We start from the raw sequence: 21,134 nt of genomic DNA, 5'->3' as shown, positions 1-21,134 counted from the left end.
AGAGCGGAGCCGGCACGAAGGCACAAGACCTACGAAGCTAGTCTTCACGCAGATAGCGACAGACTAGTCCCAATGACCAAGTTATACATTAGCAATCGAAGAGAGATACAACACTATGGTCACTCACCTAGTCCCAATGACCAAGAGGTCGAGATGGGGACTAGGGAGCGCCTAGGGGGGGTCCGTTATATACTAGGAGGGGCTGCTTAGCAACCAAGGACAAGGCACGAGAGCGAGGCAGTGAAGATGACAAAGGGGGAACAAAGGGCGAGAAAGAAAAGGCAAGGGCATGGCGATCACGGGAACGTAGCATGCGGCTGTGGGAACGTATCTACAGTGTCCAAACTGGGATGAGCTAGGAAAGGAAACGGTCCGGAAATGGAAGGTGGGCGTCAAAGGGAAGGGAATGGGCGGCAAAAAGGGGCGTCTGTCCAACGTCCGTGACAACTGATGTTCTCTGAACAAATAGAAGGTGATGCTCCACAAAGTAAGGACCGCAATTGATTACCCTCAACGGTCAAAACGTTTGCAGTGCGATTTGCAGACCATTAGCCTCGTTCTCTTACGCTCAACATGGGACATGGCAACACAATGTCTAGCGAGATCTGGAGATGCAGGAGGCGCTGCCACTAAGTACACGTCCCTCGCGATTGCGCCTTTGCTCCAGACATGAAGTAAGCAGGTGAATTGTGTGGAGATTAGAACATGAGCATTAGACCACTTTATGCGCGTTCATATGTAGGACAAAATGAGATACAAACATTTCTTATCCATTATACACATAATGAACTTCTTGTATATCGAGTCAGTAGCTCTTCAATTGTGACGTGCCGTTATGGCGTAGTAGAAGTCTTCGTGACCGTAATGTGGCTTACTTAGGGTCGCCTAGCGTAGACGCCGGAGAGAAAAAAATCAGCGCGTTCACGGACTTATGCAAGGCGCTGTATAGTAAAACGCGAATTATTTGGCCCAAATGTTACTGATATCCCTGTGACCGCGAACCGCGGGGCCGGCGCTTGTGTCTCTGCCACGTCCGACACACTGACCAGCGGAATATGCAAAAGGGCCCTTCGTGTGGCCAAAGGTCGCTGACGTTATCTGTGTGTCCACGCATTAACCTCTCCTCTCCAAACGCCGGATCAACACAGTGTAGATTAAGATAGCTGGGGCCGTGAAGTAGGTGTCTCTCCAGGAGTCGGACTTCTGTGCCAGTGTCTGGGGCGTCGAAACTTCATTCTGAGAACTAGATCAGTATACCATACTTGTTATTCAAATAAGAAGACCAAACCTTCCCGACATAACATCGCGTCAGGTCATAATGAACTTGGATGCTCCTACGATTCGACTCGTACTGATCAACTACGCATCAGCACACCGTGGCTCACTGCTGTCGCGTGTCATAGCACAAGCGTTCGCCATATCCTGGGATTCCAGCCTGAGCACGAACTGACAAGCCTCCATTTACACCGCGAAAGGGCTCTGCCGCAGTACTTTGACCCATGAGCAGGAGGACGGTATCCTCTGCGATGACTTTCCTATATCATCCACTCAAGTGCAGTGAACTAGTAGTACAGAGATATCATACACGCGGCACAACTCCATGACTAGCAGACGTACCGTAGAGACCAGTTACTTCGAGTCCATTGCCACGAAGTGCGAGACATGCGAAGCTACGACGGACCCGCATCCGGCTCTGACGACCCTCCCCACACCTCCTTCCATGCCTGACTGCTTCTCGCGCATACCTCCTCAACGACGCGCCACAATCCAAGTAGACCCTGGGCTCCCGGAATCGGGAGCGACGAGTCAGGAGTATGCGATGCACAGACCGCGAGCCCTGCGCGGAGCGAGCGGAGAGCAACGGTCGAATGGTCCGACAGCGAGGCGAGCAGGAGCTTCGGCAAGCCATGCGGCTCCTCCTCCGTGTCCAAGCCGCTCACATCCGTGTCTGCATCTGCTTCCCTATCCCTGTTCGGGTCCCGCTCATGCAGCCTGCCCCGAGACAGAAGCTGGGCAGCGGTATGCCCAGGGAAGAGGACCGTCTCTGCGTCTCCGGGATCGGCGTGGGTGAGGAGACGCAGAGCGGGGTCGTCCAGGTCGACGGACAGTAGGGAGGCGAAGAAGGACAACAGAGGGATGTGGATGCGCGGATGGGGAGCGGACCGACGTGCTGACGGCGGCGCAAACGACGAGATGCTGCTCACCGTCCGAACGCGAGAGTGCGAACGAGGCCGGCGCTGTGGACGGAGGACCCAGTAGTGTTTCGCTGCCGTATTGGGAGATTGGGGAGCGGAGAGCTTGCGGGCGCGGAAAGGCGTATGCGATGGACTCACGAAGGAGACGTCGATCGCCTCGGCGTTGATTCGCTGCACCTGTTCCTCGAGCACCCAGGACTCGTCCGTGTCCGAAGTTTCGGCAGCGTGATCCGGGTCAGTGCTCAGCTCCCAGAGCTCGACATCAATCTCTATCTCATTCTCTCCATCTGAAGAGACTTGTCGTGCGACTTCCACGCCACCGTCTGGGGCAGATGCTGCAACATCTGTAAGATTGGATAACGTGCGGGATCTTGCGTCACGAGAGGATGGCTCCGACGGCTCGAAGTCGGTAGGTACAGAGAAGAGTGATGACCCAGGGCTAAGGGGGCTGGGAGGGGCGGAGGGCGGGTTGGGAAAGATGTATATGGAATGGTCGGCGGATATGGTGTTGAGAGGTGTGGCGTCTTCTTGGGCGTCGGTAGTACCATTTCCTTCTGTGGCGAGGGAAGATGCCCTCGACACAGGCGACGGCCGTTGCAAGATGTAGTAGGCAGCCATAGGATACCCGGTCGGCGGAAAGGAGGAGGATGAATGACTGAGGCCTCTTTTGTGAGGATGTTATGACGCTCTTATCTTCGGAGCGGACCCGGAACGAGTGCGTCGTGAAACACGATGCAAATGAGACCCAAAACAAACAAGGCGCCGTTGAACTCAGCGACCGAGAGCCGTCTCGACAGAAGGTAGAACCTACCAATGAGTGTTCCGGAACTTTGGGTGTTGCTTGCGCAATACTTGCACAAGCCAGAAGATCATTAGGAGTTGGCCCCGAACTACTGTGAGGATCGTTGCGTGTAACTTCGTAAACAGTGAAGGCCACCAAAGCGTAACAACCGCCGGCCACAGAGAGCAAGGAGAATGCAGAGTCCGAATTACAGAGTGTGAGTGCCTGGGGAGACCTGACCGAGGTGGTGGTCGAAAGCCACCTCGTGTCCTTGCATGCGCCTCCTCCGCGCCTCGTTTCCTGTCCACACACTGCAACTCCGTTTCCCTTCCACATTGCCTGGAAACCGTCTTTGTCTGGCTGTACTGTCGGCACTATCACTGTTCGAGAGAAACTCGCTACATGGATCGGTGTTGGCTTAACGGCATATGCCCAGGCACTCCCTCCGCGCGTCGGCCGCCCCTCTAATCAATGCACTCGGCCGTGGCAAGCGAAGCAGCACATACAGTACTGTGTATGCGCAACGACACACACGAACCACCGCCATGCCCGGCTCAACTCAGTGTGTGTACGCGGCTCGGTCCTGCCGGGTACTCACAGACTTCATTGCAGGTCCGTATAAGTATGTTTGCCTCCAGACCGAGTAGCAATTCTTGCAACCCGCTTCACAGGTTCAAGGCCTCCAGATGAGACGGGGCACTCTAGTGAGAAGCGTGACAGAGTCTCTGCCACCAAAGATCATGTGGATGCACTATCTCAATCTAGAGACCGCTCGAGAGTTCTGGCGCACCTCCGGATCCGCTACTCACCGTCGTCCACCATGCCGCGACATCGGTGTTTTGCCCGTGGCTCCTGCGTGTCCAGCAAAAACTGTTTCTTATTTGGCGAGATGCTGCGATTGCGCTGTCGCTGGGACGTCTTGACCTACTTGCGCCCGTCGTTTTCCATCCGTCATTGACGTCGCATGCCATCGACTTCGACACGCGCCCGTTCCAAACATGTCGCGACGACATCCGCCCGGTGCTCTCCCACCGCAGATGCGGTCACTATGAAAGGGGACATCGCCCCCAGCCTCCTTTCTCTATTCGCCTTTCGCTTTCCCTCCCATCCTCCTTCACTATTGTCCCGGCTCGTTCAAGCACCTTCACCTTCATTAACCTTGTATCTGCGCGTGCCGGGCCGACTCTCCCAGGCTTCGCCTTCCTTGACTTGAGGTTACTCCTCCCACCAGACTGCAGGCAGACTGCGAGGCTCCCTTGCTTTCTGACAGCTGGCTGGTCTGGTCTTTTGCAGACGTTAAGAGTGATATTCCCTCCTTTCCCATTCTACTTCGGCGGCGCAGAATGGTTTACATTCCTTTCCACAGCAAGCGTGCGCCTCCGTTTTCGTTATAAATATCATCCAGAGCTGATGGTACTCATGCTTGACAGGCGTTGATTCCCAAGTTTTGGGTTCGGCTGCTTCCACCGACCTTACTGTCTGGCTTTTCTTTGAGATCGCCGGAGACCAGATACTCCTGCCCCTGCTAGTTCTTACTTTTCTCTGCTCCCGCACTGGGAAACGACATCCGACCGTGGTCAACGTCTGTGCGACCTGTATCATCACCGGCGTCGTCTCTTTGCTTCTGTGCGCTAGCGAACGCTTTCTTCGGCTGAAAGTATCGGAGCTGACGTTGAGAGAAGGTTTTACAATGGCCAGCAAGTTGGACCTGAACCAGAAAGGGGCCTATGCATCGCGCAGATGGCGTTGATCTCCCCGGTCCCGCCTATGTGAGTCTAAAGTAGACCGATCGATTCCCCTGTTCACGCTTTTTTCGGACTAGGACTTCCGTTGCCGCACTTGCACTCGTGTACTACATATGGTCTACATTCCGACAATCCAAGGTGAACAGGGGGCCAAGGGCGCCGATGAGCCATCTGACTACTATCTGCGTACGTCCCACCCTCCAAGCTCTAGCCGATTGCTCCTCATACAACAGAGTAGCTGCTCATTGCCCCTTACATCACGCACGTCTGCTTTGCAGCCGTCGCTCTGCGTGTGAGTTGACGTTATCGCTGGTTCCAAACGTGTTCGCAGTAGACTCATGCAAGTGGTGTCGTAGCTTGGTCTACAGCATCCAGAGAAAGTGAATCGCTCACGGAGATTTTTCTATTGCTCCCTTCACGAGGATTCTTAGTAGGTTCCATTCGCACTCTCAAATAGCTGCGTTTACACCGAATCTCCTAGCAACGACGTTATGATTATCTTCACAGCAGTGGTTTGTCTTATCGCCGCTGCCCTCCAAGGTACCGTATGCTGCGTATTTGGTTCCTTCATACATCAGTTCAAAAACTGACCCAAAACTCCCAGTACACCTGGTGGTGATGCTATCACGTAATTGGACGGCTCTTCGCCGTGCGGGGCTCAGCACTGGCGTTGATATTCACTTGACTATACGTGTCGGGGTGTTTATACTCTACACCATGCTTGCGTCAGGGTAAGAAGGCCTCGGCAGCATACCGTGCATGACCTGCTCATTGACAATGTCGTCTTCAGGGTCACTCTGGTGACTTTCTCTCCTGCTGCTAATGCCACTAGTGTACTCCCTGACATGTTTGCTGCTTCTAGTAAGCACACTGTAGACTTCTTTCGTGCTGTCAGCACTGACTCGCTTCTGATAGTCGGCACGATGCTCTTCCTGATATTCGCCTCACAACCGGTACGTATCTAGTCACATACTATGGTAATCCTAGACTGCGTCTCATCCTTCATCCAGGACGTCATTCGCACGTGGTCGCGCATCCTCCTCTGCCCCTTCACTCTCTGCGGTCTCTTCAGGGAGCCCAGGACGCTGCCTCCATCTCGTGCTCCGACACCGCTGCCTTCGTTCGACGACAATCTTCTCGAGCGTACTGACAGCGACGCGAGCGAGAAAGCGCGCCTTGCCGCACTACACGCGTACTTCAAGGCGCGGGTCAACATCGTCGGCTGCAATGTAGAGGTCATCAAGCGGCCAGAGGACGCCTTTACCGTCGAGAGGGTGCCTATACGAATATAGGATGTGTTGGCGTCTCGCGCGCATCAGCACTGGTCGTTCATATGCTCCACATCAGTCAGTTTGCATGCACGCTCATTTTGGCTACTCTCCTCTGTATTCTGGCTTCCGATTCTAGCTAGGCACTACAATCATTACTTTATACATGCTTTGCGCGTGTTAATCCTACTACTATACATGTCGTTTCTCGTGCTACACTATGTATCAACAGCAATTATTGGATCACTACCCCCGTGGACGTCGCCAGGTTGATGGCCTCAGCAGAGGATCTAGTGCTGGCATGGCGATCTGTGACGACACAATGCAAAATCTCCGTTACCGTTCACGTCACTCAGGCTGAAGTCGTTGCCCCTACTGCCCTGCAGATTATGTCTCAATCCGGCACAGCGACACTTGCCAGGACGGTCATGCATTACGGTACGATGATAAGTTATTCGTGAGATACAGGATCTAGCGATGCGACAGCAGAAGGTCCATAGGTATATGTCGTGATCATGAGTCCCAGATAGCTCCAAACGCAGGAATACCTCTACTGGTCATACCGTACACAACCTTTCGCGTCAGCTTTTGATTCGAGATGATGCACACGGCTTCTGCATTGAACTCCTTGACCATGCGGTACGTGAGCTTTACCATATCCGGCTTGCCGTGCGTCCGCGTGTCTATCAAGAGCGGCACATGTGAGCTCCTTACGCGATTCGGAGGAAAGGGAAGGACACATACCATAAACGACAGCCCCAGGGGACGCGGAGAGTATTTGGTCCACGAACTTATCGCCGAACGTCTGCCGGACATTAGGGGACGTCCAGAGAAGCCGAATAGGCACGCGCTGCTCTAGGATACAAGGCGCACAGGGACCGATACCGCTTCCCGTAGCCACGAAGACGACGCGGCGGAAGAGCGGGGTGATTCTGAGCACGCCATAGCAGGGAACGCCACGGACCCAGAGCTCCTTAGGAGGTTGCTCAATCATCTTGCTCGTCCAGTCTCCAGCACGTGATACGACAAGCGAGTAACCAGTCTTCCCTGGCTCGGAAATGGTAGCGAAGCCATGCCATTCCATGAGGGGACTCTTGGAGATGCGGGTGAAATGGCCAGGGCGAGGCGTCACTGTATAGGCGAGAAGCGTCAGATAAGGCGTAACGAACAAAGTAGTTTTGACAGACCGTAATCGAAGTATAGTCTGACCGCGTGCTTGGACAAAACTTCTGCACGGACAGGAACCTTCCGCAACCTCAGCCAGGGGAGAATGATCGAGCACGTCATAACTGTAACAAGCCAGAAAGGCGGCGCATGGACGAGTGCGTGACCCAGGTTTTCTTCGGGAGAGCGATAATCGTTTGTCAAAAGGATAACCTAAGTTCGTAAACGAATGAGCTATTACTGCCAAGGTTCTGCGGTCGTGAGACTTACCTGACACCAAACCAAGGCCGTGGCAGTCCACCCCAGGAAACGATGAGAGCGCTCGAAAGCATCGTGATGCGTGCTGCGGACTTTCGGGTATGCGAAGAGCACGATACCGATCAAAAGGACGAGGATGAAATAGGTAATCGCAAGCGTAGCGATGGACGTCTGTCACTCGTTTCAGTATTCCTCATGCCTCGAAGCGAACAGGAGTGCTCACCTGCTCCCTATTGAGCACCTCCTTCGTAGCCTGCGCGGTGAAGAGGATGAGCCAGACAAGGCCGCTGATAGCGCAACCAGAGTGGACTTAAAATTAGATTCAGCTTTCTGATCGACTCGCAGGCAAGCAAAGACACACTCACAACCTCCTATGTGGTAGACTCTGCCGACGACTCGGCGTATTGCTAAGGGCCAGCTTTGACGAATCTGTCAGACAGCGTGTCTTCGACATCCAGGAAGCGTGTGACTCACGTGTTAGGCACCGAACACGCCACCGTGAAGAACGCGTTGATCACGTAGTCCTGGCGCATGAGGATCACGCAGAACAGGTTCGCGACGACGACGAGGCCAAGATGCTGAGCATTCACGCTACCCTTCACGAGCGTCGCGATGAACACCGCCAGATTGGTGATGAAGACGATGCCGAAGAGTCTGCGGTACAATGAGAAGATCTGGTGGCGCAAGTTGCGTACATAGTGACCCTGGGTTTTGTCGGGAAGCTCGTCGTTCTCGTAACCGTCCCAGGCATTACCAGCCTCGTGGGCGGAAGAGATCTCACTCTTCTCCGGGTCAGCCGCAATCGTGGAACTGGAACTGAAACTAGTGGATTCCGTCTTTTCTTGGAGGACTGCATCACGAGTGCCTTTGCCGTCCTTTTGGTATACGGGGACTGGCTGCGGCAAAGAGGAGAGGGCGTCTGCCAGAAGCTTGCCGGAGTGTAGAGAGGGGCTGTATAAGTTTGCCTTCGCTGCAAGGGCGGCTTGCTCCTTCTCAGCCTGAGCCCGGGTGATCTTGTCAAGTGCCATTTGCCGGAGAGCGCGCTTGTCAATCTTCCCGTTGCTGGTGTAAGGGAAGTCGTCCATGGCGATGTATTGCGTCGGAACGGCGTAGTAAGGCTGGATGAGCGAAGCTGCGGCGCTGACGGCTTCGCTTTTAACAGTTTCCGGGGTCACGAATCCCCAAAGCTCGTTCTCGATCTGACAGTGCAAGCGTCAAGAGCTTCCTAAACCAATGAAACAAAAAGATGGCGCACGAGTAGCGCGGTGGCGTGTTTGACTGATGTGCAGGTCTACGGGAATGGAGGTCAGAATGCTACTCTGAGGATAGAGCAGAATTCTTGTACCTGCATCGCTGCGGAGACTCCATCCAACTCAACACGGAAGCCCTGTGCATAGCGGCGAAGAAGCTGCGGAGAGTCCTCCCAATGAAGTGCAGACTGACGTACCTTGACCTTGACTTGGTCATCCACACGTCCCAGGTGCTCGAGTTCTCCATTATCGCGCCACCGGCCCAGGTCTCCGGTGTTGAACATGTAGCTCCTGTAGCATATTGCTGTTATGAGTCTGCTGCGCACGTCTTAACGAAGTGGAGTTATTGACCCACCCATTGTTGGTGAATGGATCACGTCTGTAACGCTCGGACGTTTTCTCCGGCAGGTGTAGATAGCCCTTACTCACGCATGCTCCTCCGGCCCACATGACACCTGGCTCGCCGATTGGCACAGGGTTCGCGTCCTCGTCTAGGATGTAGACATTCGTGTTGGGTACGGGCGCACCGATGGACAAGGGCGTTCCAGGCGTGTGCAAACGGACGGTGTTTACGATCGTAACCTGTCACACAGGCTTTCAGTGATGATAATCGAGGGATAGCAGACGTGGGAGGATCGTACTTCCGTGGGACCACAACTGTTGTAATAGTGAGCTGCTCTACTCCATTTTTCTGCAAGAGCTGCGTATCGTGGAGGTTAGCGGCGTTGATCAGTGCGGACTTTGTGACATACGTAATGGGCATGGCTCTCCTGCTGTCGCGACGACCTTGATATTGGGGTAGTCGGCGGGGTCATGGGGAGCTAGAAGCATGTAGTTCAGCGTCCGACTGCAGAAGCGCCTCGTTAAGGACGCGCACCCAACATGCTTGGCGTTGCTGAGAAAACACACTACGTCAGGCGCAGGAAGACCAGTTTAGCATTAAGAGCGACAGACCAATGACAATGTCCACAGTCTTCATGACCGCGCGCCATTCCTTTGAGGATTTGCCGCGAACACAAAGCGTGCATCCATTGCTGAGGCTTCCGAGTATCTCCTGGCATGTGGGGTCGGGCGTTAAAGTGGTTCATCGGCAGCATGAGCAGAAGCTTACCCATGCGGCCATGTCAAACGCCACGTTCAAAAGCTGCGATACCCTGCGCCCGGGGCGCATCTCGATGTTTCCCGGGGCGAGACATACCACTTGACACAGATCAGATGCAGCCCCGCAGCTATCGTGGGAGGCACTCACGATTGGTGACGTTACCGTGCATGACTTCGACGCCCTTTGGTTTGCCAGTAGTACCTATACATAGCAGGTAAGCCAAGCACCACGTATTGACTCCAATAGAGATATGACAGACCCGAAGTGTAGATGATATAAATGCTATCCGTCGAGGCGCTCAGATCCTGAGGCTTTGAAACGACCTGCGGCAACTCCGCAATGTTCTCCAAACAGAACGTTGGAGTACCGGACACGCGGTGCACGTAGTTCTTCAACGTCAGCACCAGCTTAGCCTCGGAGTCCTTCAAGACGTGCTCCAGGGTCGACTGCGTGACGATGGTACCGTCCATCGGTACGTATGCGGCGCCAGCCTTCAGCACTGCAACTATGCCGACGACCATGAGGATACCCCGTTGGACCAATAGGCAGACGCGGACTCCTGGGCGAACCCCGGAGGACCGGAGATGGTTGGCGAGAATGTTCGCCTGACGATCCAACTCGGCATAAGTGATAGAGTCGCCAAGATGCTCCACTGCAATTGCGTCGGGTTGTACGGTAGCGTGGTACTCAAAGGCATGGTGAATGCAGCTGAAAGGGGATGGCTGACGTGGACCATAACTAAAGCGGTCGAATCGTTGCTGATCCTCGAGCGACAGCGAACGGGGAGTAATGATGTCGGTCATGTCTGGCAAGTGTGGGGTTACACCAGCGGAGGTGTACGACAAGGAGTATTTGGAGTCTATCACGAGTTGGGAGGTGAAACAACACAGGATGAAAGCGGGAAAGATGAGAGTGGCGCAAGGAAAGAAGGTGACAGCGCTGTAATGAAATAAGTTGACAGCGGCGAAGGAAGAAGATGAGCACGGAGTAGCGAGGCGCGAATCGACTTGGCTTTTATATCCCGAAGACGACATATACGCAGCCGTGGAGTTGGTCCCTCTCTGCACGGAAACGGATGGCGTCCTCGTGCTGCCAGAAGCGGCTGCCCCTTACAAACTCCAAAGTTGCGAACTAGACAAGAGCCGACGTTCAGCCATCATGTCAGGGAAGGTACAACGCATGTGCCAGAGACAGCGCGGACGAAGCAGATCCAGGAATGTCGGCGCATGATCACCACCGTACAGTTGCTTGAGCAGTCGAGTGTCCCGGGGAGATCGTATCGGGCATTGAATCATGCTCGTAGATGTCATGATGATGGAGATGTTCGGAGGGATACATGTGCTTGTCAGGATATAGCATTGCGCGAGAGGAGCGCCTCCGGAGCGATCAGCCGTGTAGGAAGATCGGACGGCAGAAACTCGAGGGCTTACGCCCAGTGAGTATGCAGACTTTGCCGTCGGCGCGTAAAACCCGCTTCGATAGACAAGGCGGCATACCGTAAGGAGGTGTTTTCTTCCCAAGTCTCTGGGTCTATTCCGGTGGGGATCCATTGGAGAAGTCAGCACGAGGGTCACCACCTTTCGTACGATTGCGTGAGAGCCGAAGTTCTTCCCCCACGTACCTGATCAGTATGGGCAGTCCCTCTCACCACCATGGCCTTTGCTTGGCGTGAGGAGATAGCCAGATCTTACTCACGGTAGTCGCAGAATGATGACGAGCTGGATGGACACACCGATTGCGCACACATCCTAAAATCCACGTCAACGCGCACCAGGGCCTCAACCTAGACAACGCCAACTCTCGTGCTCATTCCTGTATGCGAGCTTGATTGTTGCGATCGGCGATATCAGAGAGTGAGTTGAACGTCTCGGTTGGTTAGGTAAGGCAATGAGGTCGATACCCCTACGAGGAAATGTCTGTGGCCGCCGATGAAGTTGGGTTGCTGTTAGGATGCGACATTGAGCTTCGAATTGGAGATGATGCGTCGACGTTAACACACCTGACGAGAGAGGAATCATAGGCCGAGCTACATAGGTATACTGGCCTGCACCGAATGACTGACCGAATTTCCTGAGCAGCTGGCCATGGCTTCATTGAGGTCGATTACTGACGACATCAAGACAGTCGCCAACGACGGCGGAGTACGGCCGCTGGCAAGGGCGACAACGAGGGCATAGGTGCCAGCATCTGGTTTGGATCCCATCATCGGCGACGATGTCAAGGTTCGCTCACGATCCTCACCTTCGATCGTGAGGGGTACGCGGGACGGTCTGGGCATGTAGATTGGTGATTGTTATGTTCGTGGGCTGGGAGTATCGCGCGCGGGCTCCTAAGCGCACTCGTTTTAAAGGAGTGGTGAGTTCAGTATCATCTGTGGCAACTTCCCGCTCCAACAAATCTGCTTGACCCCGAACTTACATCGCTTACGACATTGTACGATAGGCGTCGCGCAGTGACAGCAACATCTGTCACATACTATGCATAAAGCGAGAAAACAAACCTTGTGGAACAATACCGGAGTGCGACTATCGGACAACTGAATGCCCACCTGCTTCCTATGTGGTGCTCCGAAGTCAGCGCAACGCTAGGGAAGGTTCGTACGCGGTCCATGGCTAGCTGCGACGGTCGGGTAATTATCCGGAGCTCAGCCTCGAAATCGGTCGTTTTCCATTCTTTCACAAATTCAACGTGAGTACACTTCTGGTATGACTCGTCGCGGCGAGCCACGTCAAAATATGTGAAAGCTTTCGTGCTTTGCAACAACATCTGTAGCGGCAACTTTTCGAGATCATATACGGAGAAGGTTCGTATCGAGAATTGTGCGCCTGCTGTAAGGAAGCCTTCTTACCTTTCGCTCGCAACTCACGAGCATAATGCTTCGACCTCAAGGCTAGTCTCGTCTCATTCACAGCTTTGAACAAACTCATTGACCTCAGGTTCGTTCTTCTATTCTGGCTGTAGCAAATGTCACATCTACAGATACCATCTACACGACTTTGCAGGCGATGTCTTGGTACTGATCCGCGGTTGGGATAGCCGGGATCGGAGTGTGCCCCTCCCTAGCCGCTGTTTAGTTTTCAACATTACGATTGGGAAGCTAATTCACCAATCTGGAATGCACAAAGGGCCGATCGAGACTGGCCGTCATACGACGCAGAACGCCCAAATGGCACCCGCATGATCTATGATAGGTGCCGCACAACGTCATAAACACCAAAGCTCGGGCCACAAGATGTCAGAACAGAAGGCGAGTGCACGCTTCTTATCTGGTCGATAGATGTCGACGATAGTACTACTGTAACCCGGCAGCTCGTCAAGCATAATCAGCCCGGCAGGCGGTATAGCGGGCGGCGTGGCGAACAGAGCAAATCCTACCCTCTCCGGATGTTTTTGGATGGTTCTCGTTCGGTATGTTTCGGAACGAGCAGAGCGAACACGCTCAACACTCCGACCGGTCACGAATCGACGTTCCCGCATGTCAGCGTAGATCTGCAAATCCCTTGTAGGGAAACACCGGCAGCTTCATACCCGGAGGATGGAACACATCCCCGAAGGCATATGCGAATGCATCGGCGACATATTGTCTCCGCCCAATCAAACGCCGGACAAACTCGCTTGCTAGATATGAATGCTCTAGCGAGGGCTGTAACAGCACTTGGATTATGATCTTGCCTCTTGCACTCACTGGCATTGAATGTCGCCATTGTTCGCAGCACAATCGCCGCATCTATGGTGCAGTCCTTCGCTCGGGGTTTAGCTCATCAAAGGCCGACGTACAGCCGCAAGCCTTGGCGGAGCGAGACCATCATTTAGGTGGATGCAAGAGCTGAGGCGTCGGCGTGCTCCGATGTCAAACCTCACCACAAAATCGCGTTGACTGCGTTCTCCTCGGGTGTGGCTCGGATGCTTGTGAAGTCGTCCAATCCGTAGTATCTCACAGAGAAGCACGGATGTCGACGTTGAGAGTCTCCGAATTGTCTAGGGGTTATCCCACGTCGGCGTTCGATCCGAAGTATCTGGAGCCTTCTCTCGACATCGTGAGATGATTGCACCAAGCAGGCGATCTAACTGCGAAGTAACACCTAGTCGGGAGAAACATGGCAGACATGACAGTAACTGAATCCAGCAATAGGCTCCACACCGACGACAATCCGGGAACTAACCGAATCTATGTCGCTCGATGATCGATTTTTGTCGAGAATCCCTCGAAACGCGCCTGCGCATGGTTGTCAGCGGTCAGAGAAGTCAACGACGGCGAGTCCTCGGTGGCAGCTTACCAATAGTATTCCATCACATTGCTCTGGCCGAGCTTCCGTAAGAAGTTCTCGTCATGGGTGATGATAACAAGCTGGAAGTTCGCGTGATCTCTGCGCTCGTTGATTATACTGTGCCCCGCATGGGTTCAGCAAGCTCCGTGAGAGGATGCCAGAAAGGCGGGGTCACTCACTCGACAAGGCTGGCCGCGAGAGCGTCAATATTTTCCGTATCAAGAGCGTTTGTTGGCTCGTCTAACGCCAAGATACCGCAGTTTTGCCCGAATGAGTCCGCGAGCGCGAGGCGGATGATAATAGAGGCCAGCATCTTCTGGCCAGCTGAGCAGCGCCCACGCATATCCATCTCAACCTGGTCCTTCGTCATGACCACCTGTCCATGGGAATAAAGATCAATTATCGCGGCAATATGGAGGCGTTTGTTGATACGTACTCGGTAGTTGTAAGAGCGTTTCGTTGCGCCACCTTCACTATCGGAACATATCTTGATGCCGTCGATATCTGCAGACCGCAAAAAATACTCGTTAGGCGGAGAGCTTAGCCCGTGTTCAAGGATGTCCACCTGTCCCCTGATATGTCTTATTCCATAGGTGCCGCATGGTATCGTTCAGTTCCTCCATCTTGAGCGAATGGTACTTCATGATAGCGCTGTAACGGCATGAGCGGCGTCATGTAATGTGTGTGTGCATACTCACTTGTCGAGGGCTTTGGCGTATTTCTCGAGGTCGTTGTTTACCATGTCGGACATCTGATATCGTTTCACGCTTCTACGCGTAGAAGGATAACCTTTGATGATCAGCCTACCTTGACCTTGATGAGCTGGTCTCTATACTTCTTGTTGACGTTCTTGAAGTCCGCCATGTCGCCCTCTAACGTCTTCAGCTGCGCCTTCAGAGAACTGACCTCTCCACCGATGTGTGCGTACTGCTCGATGAAGCCAGATTGGTGATTATGATGGAGCAAACGAGGCGGCACATGGATCGCACCTTCGTCTGCAGCTCAGTCTCCTTCTGCTTCTCCACGTTCCACTTCTCGGTCCATATGCGCTTCGCCTTCGCCGCTTCCTCCATATCAATGGCATCTAGCTCCGCCTCCGTGGCGGCCAAGTCGCGCTTCAATCTCCGGAATCGGATATTCTCGCGCAGATTGGCCAACGTTACAGCTGCCTCGCTAATCTCCTTGTCGATATCGCCGAGTTTCGCGCGGATCTGCTCAAGCGTCAGAGCTTGCTCCCGCACTTCCAACTCCTTCTCGTCGATGAGCTCATTGAGTTCCCTGACACGTTGACCAATCTTCTCCTTGCTATTCCTATGATGCATTGTCAACGTGTCGTTGTTCATCATGGCATCACAAGATACACACCTATACAACCACTTGTTCTGACTCTCTAGCTTGTCGGCGCCCATGTTGAGCTCTTGAGAGGCCTTCTGTGCCTGCAAGATCTTGGCGTTGAGTTCCCGTTCCAACTCCTTGTGCTCCCTCTCGAGCTTCTCGATTGGCTCCTGCGCCTCCGCAATCTTGGTATCGAGGTCCTGGCGATGCCACACAGGAACGTCAGTGAAGCGATCTCCGCATCGTGCTCGAGCAGCCAAACCTTCAGCCGGATTTGAGCCGTGGCGATCTCCGCCTTCATTTCTTCGATCCGCCGCTCCAATTCGTCCTTGTCACGGAGCTGATTACGGCACTCGCTCTCCTCGAGCTCCTTCTTGTGCAAGTCGGCTTCGAGCTGTCGGAGGACCGCATTCTTGCCCTCGCGGTCCTGGATGAGATTGTCCTTCCTGCGATCGCTCGCCTTCCTAGGGATAATTTTAGTACTGGTTAGAGAGAACGGAGGAGAACAGTCATACAGCTCGTCTTTGACTTGGTCGAGCTCGCGCTGTACGTCATCTGCGGTCTTCGTCGATCCGGTGGCAACGAGGTCGCTCTCGAGGGCCGCAATATCCTGCTTCAGCCGCTGAATGTCCTTCTGCGCCTTTGACACAGAAACCGCATGCTGGCGCATGACCGCAATCTCCTTAAGATCCCGAGAGACCTCCGCTAGCTTCGCTGCAGCCTGATGGGACCGGCGTTTATATAGTCAATACACCGGGTCCGCAAGTAGATCAGCATTGCTCGCCTCTTCCGCCTCTGTTGTCAATGCGGGGATCTCCGCTTCCTTGACCTTGATCTGCTTCTCGAGCGAAGGAAGCTCGGCCGTCTGAACGTTATTCTTGGACGCTGAGAGGACAGCCAGATCTTGTAGTCGCTTTAGCTCGGACTCCCAGTCTTGGAGCTCCTTCTGCAGCTCCTTGATGGCTTGTGGCGTCGACTTCTTCAACGCCTCCATGATCTGCAAGAGGGGGAAGCGATGCTGATAGTGGTTCGAGAGAAAGACGCACGTTCTTTTCAAAAGTTGCCATCTCCCGGTCATCCAGACCTCGCACGCAAAGGGGACAGCACTTCTTTGACCTTCCAGTCTTGAGGAACCGCTCGTAAACGTCGTGAGATCCAGCGGACTTCCCGAGATCCCTGTAGTCTCGTCACATCAGCGACTGAGTATATTGGTACAAGTTGAGAACGCACTCATTCCGGATGCCGATCTCCTTGGTAGCACCGTCGATCGCGTCTTCTACACTACCGTCGTATTCACCCTCCTTAAGACCAGCCTGTATCCGTTTGTCGAGGTCTATGTCGTACTGATCAGTCAGTCGGATTGACACAAACGCGTGGTAAGCTCACTTTTGATCTCGTCTTGCTTAGCCCTGACTTGTGCCCTCAAATTCGACAAACTAGCCTGGGCTGCCTGAAGGTTCTTGCTCGCGTTGCTCGACTGCACCTCCAGCTCGCTCTGTTCTCGCTCCTTTTCACTAGTAGAAGATTTGAGTGAACTGGAAACGAAAGCGGCGAATGTCACCCTCACAGAGCTGCGCGGTCCAGCTCTTGCTCCATATTCTCGGGCCGTGCATCCACACCAACCAACTTGCGGAACTTGGCGTTACACAAGTCGATGCTGAACAATATTCGTCAGCCCTACTTCTACTACCCAATACCTCTTCAGTCCAGTCACGCACGTTGTCTTGATCTCCCCAGTCTTAGCCTTCAGCTGGGTGCGCTGGAGCTCAAGCTTCGCTCTACTGTCCGCCTGTAGGCTCAATGTGCGCAGCTCGTCGTTTAAGTCGTCTCTTCTTTCGTTGAGCTTGGCACTTTGCGACACCGCCTCCCGAATTTTGTCCTCGAAGCCGGCCGACGCAAACTCTTCCCGTGCTCTTGCCAGCCTATTGCGCTTCTCCTCGATATCGGCTTTGAGCTCCGCCAGCCGAGACGTAAGGGCCCGTGCAGCATCGACTTCGCGTTCGGCGCCAGTGATCCTCCCTTGTAGGGTCGACTGTGTAACGACACTTTAATGCCACGTACCGCTTCGCGGTAGGTATCAAACTTACCACCCGCTCGCGCAAACTCCGTCGTTCCTGTTTGTGACCCTCCAGGTCTGTGTGCAGTTGCCGTGACTTGAAGTTGTACTCCTCGTTCCGTGTCCGACTTTCCACCTGCAATCTATCCGTCTCAGCATGTTGCCGGCGTTTGACATCGTTGAGAGCAGCGATAAACTGCTGCGCCTCTTCGCGCTTGATGGACGACTGCTCGAACCCCTTAATGTGGAAGCGTGCGGCGAGGTCATGGATGAGCTCATCTCTCTCTAGCATGCGTTGGTCAACAAGCTGAAGCCGTCGCCGTTCACTTTAGCATGCAGCCATATGTTAATTCACGCATATCCTAACTTACCCTCTCTTCCGCGAGCAGCTCTCCCTGCTTGCTCATTAGCTCGACGTGGCTGGCGCGTGCGGCCCTAATCGCATCCTCCGCATCCTCGAGACGCCCCTCCTGGGTCTTGCGCTTTTGCTTCTGATTCAAGATGTAGTCGTCGTGCGTCCGCACACGCTCAGCAAGCTCATCATCGGTTCCTGCAGGGGCTCCGCTCGATACAATCCATAAGGCACTGACAGCGGTGCTCACCTTCAATCTCCTGGAGGTTCTCCTTGGCGAGGTTCAATTCCTCTTTGTACTGGTCCTTCCGTTGGTTCAGCTGGTCGACTTTGACATAGATTTCGCGGAACTTGCTCCCGGTGTCATTCAGGATCTGGTTGGAGCGTACTTGCTGGTCGTAAGCGGCCTTGAGTTCCTCATATTCCGCAGTACGAGCAGCAATCTTGTCGTTCATCTCCGTGATACGGTCCTTGAGTTTGTCCGCGTGGCCCTTTTCACGCGCCAGGGACTCCAGCCGCTCAGTCTCGGCTTTGAGCTCAGCTACGCGGTCCTTACGGAGGGCTTTGATGTTGTCGAGGGCCTTTGTATACCTGAACGATACTAGGATCAACAGAGGGAGATTGAGCTTGTAGGGAACGGACTGACTTGGTGGCCTCGAAGATGTCGTCGAACTTCTTCTTGAGGGCCGCAGGCTCCGACAGAGGCCAGTAGGAATCCTCCTGGTGGCAAAATATGACATTCTCCAAGACTGCTTTCGAGACACCGAGTAAATGCGGTATTTCCGTATCCATCTCCGCGCATTTTGTAGAGATGACCCCTCGCTGCAGCCCCTTTGAGTATCACACTGGGCCTAATGCGTATCGACCTGGACAGACGCACCTTGCCACTCCCTTTTTCCACATTCTCCGCCAGCCCAAGTATGCTCTCGAGCGTCTTCATCGTCAGCGCCCCGTTCTTCTTCATCGTCACGGACAGGTTCCGCACGGCGAGCATCCGCGCGCCGTTCGCGGCGTAGAACCGGAGCTTCACCTGCGCCTTCACCTCCTTCTCGTTCGCCATCTTCGGGTCGTGTATGAACGCGCCTCCCCGCGTGTTGGGCGGCTGGTCGCCCGTAGTGGCGTACTTGAGGCACTCGATGATCGTCGTCTTCCCGCTACCATTGTGGCCGACGATAACCGTGACGGGGGAGAAGAACTCAATGACAGCGATGTTCTTGTCGTCAAAAGACCGGATGCCTCTTATCGCTAATTTGTTGAGATGCGCCATGCTGTTTCAGAGGGAGAGGAGTGTATCAAGCCAGGTTCCCGCCGGTGCTGCGGGGTGTGGCAGATGACGGAGTACAGTCAAAACGCGTGCCCAGAACGCGGACGCGACGCGTTCCGCGAGTCATGTGATGCCAGGTGGTATGCTGGGCGCCAAATGGGAGCTTGTGGCCTTCGCCTGGTACGACGACCTTGACGACCTGCTATGTCCTTCGCTGGTTTTGAGGATACGACCCCTGCATGGGGTGTGCCTGCTCCTTCTTCTGAAGATATCGTTACTACCGCGATAAAGAAGGAGAAGTTGATCAAGTACGTCCCATTTCATCATTCGCGTATGTTGAGGACTCATCTGTTTTCAGGGAGATTGTTGCTGCTCAGGAAGACCTGCGCGGTTGGTATATGCCCACGCGATCTCTCGCAACCTTCAACTGAACGCTTTGATAGCCATGATTTCCAAGGCGAAGAGCGTTCAGGCGGACGTTGACAAGCTCGCATCAGGCAACGAGACTTTGCAGATGTACATTGACAACCTGACTATGCAAATGGCGAAACGTCGTTGAGTGTATCATTGCACACAATCTGTTGTACACTGCTATGCTCCATATATCGTCGTGAAGATCTCCCGCCCAACCCGGCATTCCTTGTTCACTCGCTCTGGTCCCTGCACGCAACACATTCTACAAACAATGCCGTCTCCCAGCTCCTATTCAGTTCATGTGGGCGAAGTTGGCCACCGACTTCCTCTTGGGGAAGCGATTGACCCGCACAGGGTCGTCCCTCTGTTGAAGTCTTCAGCAAGCCTGTTCAATCACGAGTCCCCTAGCACACTCACCACCCAAAACGGCGTCTCATCCACGAACAACTCCACCCCCTTCTCCCCACACAACCTTTCCAGCTCCTCGAACCGCTCATCCGACCTCGCCATCCGATCGCACGTCACCACCTTTAACTGCGGCAACGAGCCCACCGCGCGAATCACCGAACTCAGGCTCTGCGGCTCCGACGGCAAGTTCCTGCAGCTCAGATGCTCCAGCGTCTTTGGCAAGTTCTCCAACCCAAAAAGCGTCGAGAGCTGCACCAGCACAAACTCTTCGAGGTTCGGGCACCGCTCGAGGACCTTGGTCGCGCGCAAGCTGTAGTTCATCAGCCGGAGCGACCGCAGCCGCGGGCCGACCTCGTCGAGGAGCGGGTCGAGCTCGCGCCCGGGGGCGTCACGGAAGGAAACGATCCGCAAGCTGTGCTTGCTCGCGGAGAGGAGCCAGGAGAGGATGTAGAGGCGCGGCGTGCGCATGAGCGTAAGCTGGTACAGCTCGAAGGTTGCGGGCCACTTGGGCGGGGGCGCGGCGATCTCGACGCCTATGAAAAGGAACTCGATGCCGGGCCAGATGGAGAGGAGCTGGTAGAGGATCGGGCTCTGGATTCCGCAGGAGAGCAGGCTGAGTGCTCGGATGCGTAAAGGCGGGCGGGGAGGGTCATGGTCAACAGAGGTCATCCGGGGGCTGGCGAGGGCTCGAAGCTTATCCATCGTCCCCATTCCGAGCTGGTGTATCCCTGTCGCCCGTAAGACAAGCTCGTACAGCCTAGGTGTATGGCTGAGGATGTCCGCGAGGTCTTCGTCGTCCAGGTCGAGGCCGGCTTTGTCCCCGACAAATAGCTCTAGTATGCGTACATGTTCCGCTAGCGTTCGCCCATGCTCCGTTGCCGGATCTGTGGCCCCAAGGAACGACTTGTGTTCCCGTCCGCTATGCATGCCGCGTATGGTGACATGTCGGAAGAGCAGTCGCTGTGCGGGCTCGCGCCACGAACGGGATAACAGTGCACATGCACGGAGAGTGATGTTATCCGGCACGCCCCTCTCGTAATAGATAAGTTCCAGGACAGCGTCGATGAGCTCGGTCGGTAGGACATCCATCCGGGTAGGTAGGAGCAGAAGGTGACGGTCGCCTAGATTGGTTGCGCGCGCGCAGCCGCCGGTCTGCGCGCACGAACTTCGAATTTACCTGAGACCAGCTTGTTGGTACGCGGCGCAGATGTCCTTTGGCAATGCACTGCAATTTATGCCGAGAACATGGGTTCTTTCAGTGGCTGAGGCTGTAC

At 54.5% G+C, this 21,134-nt stretch overlaps 5 protein-coding genes across 5 annotated transcripts; 1 reads left to right on the top strand and 4 right to left on the bottom strand.

Moving 5' to 3' along the window:
• Positions 1 to 1,118: 1,118 nt before the first annotated feature.
• Positions 1,119 to 3,236, bottom strand: DICSQDRAFT_134885 (uncharacterized protein). Its single transcript, XM_007363941.1, has 3 exons — positions 3,007 to 3,236; positions 1,289 to 2,888; positions 1,119 to 1,236 (listed from the first exon to the last, which is right to left on the bottom strand). The coding sequence occupies exon 2, from the start codon at positions 2,811 to 2,813 to the stop codon at positions 1,671 to 1,673; it is 1,143 nt and encodes a 380-aa protein (XP_007364003.1). The 5' UTR covers positions 2,814 to 2,888; positions 3,007 to 3,236; the 3' UTR covers positions 1,119 to 1,236; positions 1,289 to 1,670.
• Positions 3,237 to 4,319: 1,083 nt separating this feature from the next.
• Positions 4,320 to 6,013, top strand: DICSQDRAFT_168340 (uncharacterized protein; the record flags this gene model as incomplete). The annotated part of the gene is made up of 11 exons (XM_007363940.1): positions 4,320 to 4,347; positions 4,407 to 4,602; positions 4,659 to 4,745; positions 4,799 to 4,907; positions 4,960 to 5,013; positions 5,078 to 5,151; positions 5,203 to 5,261; positions 5,326 to 5,452; positions 5,512 to 5,582; positions 5,637 to 5,674; positions 5,732 to 6,013. 11 exons carry the CDS (start codon positions 4,320 to 4,322, stop codon positions 6,011 to 6,013), a joined length of 1,125 nt encoding a protein of 374 aa, XP_007364002.1.
• Positions 6,014 to 6,502: 489 nt separating this feature from the next.
• On the bottom strand, positions 6,503 to 10,566 carry DICSQDRAFT_168339 (nonribosomal peptide synthetase 12; the record flags this gene model as incomplete). The annotated part of the gene is made up of 18 exons (XM_007363939.1): positions 6,503 to 6,672; positions 6,734 to 7,120; positions 7,177 to 7,366; positions 7,424 to 7,582; positions 7,635 to 7,720; positions 7,777 to 7,829; positions 7,886 to 8,610; positions 8,667 to 8,702; positions 8,757 to 8,798; positions 8,859 to 8,952; positions 9,017 to 9,243; positions 9,303 to 9,361; positions 9,414 to 9,482; positions 9,539 to 9,556; positions 9,616 to 9,715; positions 9,773 to 9,861; positions 9,911 to 9,964; positions 10,023 to 10,566. The coding sequence occupies 18 exons, from the start codon at positions 10,564 to 10,566 to the stop codon at positions 6,503 to 6,505; spliced, it is 3,102 nt and encodes a 1,033-aa protein (XP_007364001.1).
• Positions 10,567 to 13,807: 3,241 nt separating this feature from the next.
• DICSQDRAFT_83114 (uncharacterized protein) lies at positions 13,808 to 19,041 on the bottom strand (the record flags this gene model as incomplete). Its single annotated transcript, XM_007363938.1, has 22 exons — positions 13,808 to 13,979; positions 14,041 to 14,148; positions 14,211 to 14,407; positions 14,468 to 14,535; positions 14,597 to 14,682; positions 14,730 to 14,782; positions 14,839 to 14,958; positions 15,021 to 15,342; positions 15,397 to 15,566; positions 15,629 to 15,830; positions 15,882 to 16,087; positions 16,151 to 16,363; positions 16,413 to 16,542; positions 16,597 to 16,699; positions 16,753 to 16,880; positions 16,934 to 17,023; positions 17,085 to 17,398; positions 17,454 to 17,729; positions 17,794 to 17,972; positions 18,025 to 18,365; positions 18,421 to 18,596; positions 18,655 to 19,041. The coding sequence occupies 22 exons, from the start codon at positions 19,039 to 19,041 to the stop codon at positions 13,922 to 13,924; spliced, it is 3,927 nt and encodes a 1,308-aa protein (XP_007364000.1). The 3' UTR covers positions 13,808 to 13,921.
• Positions 19,042 to 19,225: 184 nt separating this feature from the next.
• On the bottom strand, positions 19,226 to 20,972 carry DICSQDRAFT_134879 (uncharacterized protein). The gene is made up of 4 exons (XM_007363937.1): positions 19,870 to 20,972; positions 19,482 to 19,816; positions 19,397 to 19,428; positions 19,226 to 19,346 (listed from the first exon to the last, which is right to left on the bottom strand). The coding sequence occupies exons 1-2, from the start codon at positions 20,560 to 20,562 to the stop codon at positions 19,745 to 19,747; spliced, it is 765 nt and encodes a 254-aa protein (XP_007363999.1). The 5' UTR covers positions 20,563 to 20,972; the 3' UTR covers positions 19,226 to 19,346; positions 19,397 to 19,428; positions 19,482 to 19,744.
• Between the last annotated feature and the right edge of the window lie 162 nt (positions 20,973 to 21,134).

Source organism: Dichomitus squalens, assembly GCF_000275845.1.
Source record: "Dichomitus squalens LYAD-421 SS1 unplaced genomic scaffold DICSQscaffold_7, whole genome shotgun sequence".
NCBI lineage: Eukaryota > Fungi > Basidiomycota > Agaricomycetes > Polyporales > Polyporaceae > Dichomitus > Dichomitus squalens.
This window is presented reverse-complemented; position numbering and strand designations above follow the sequence as displayed.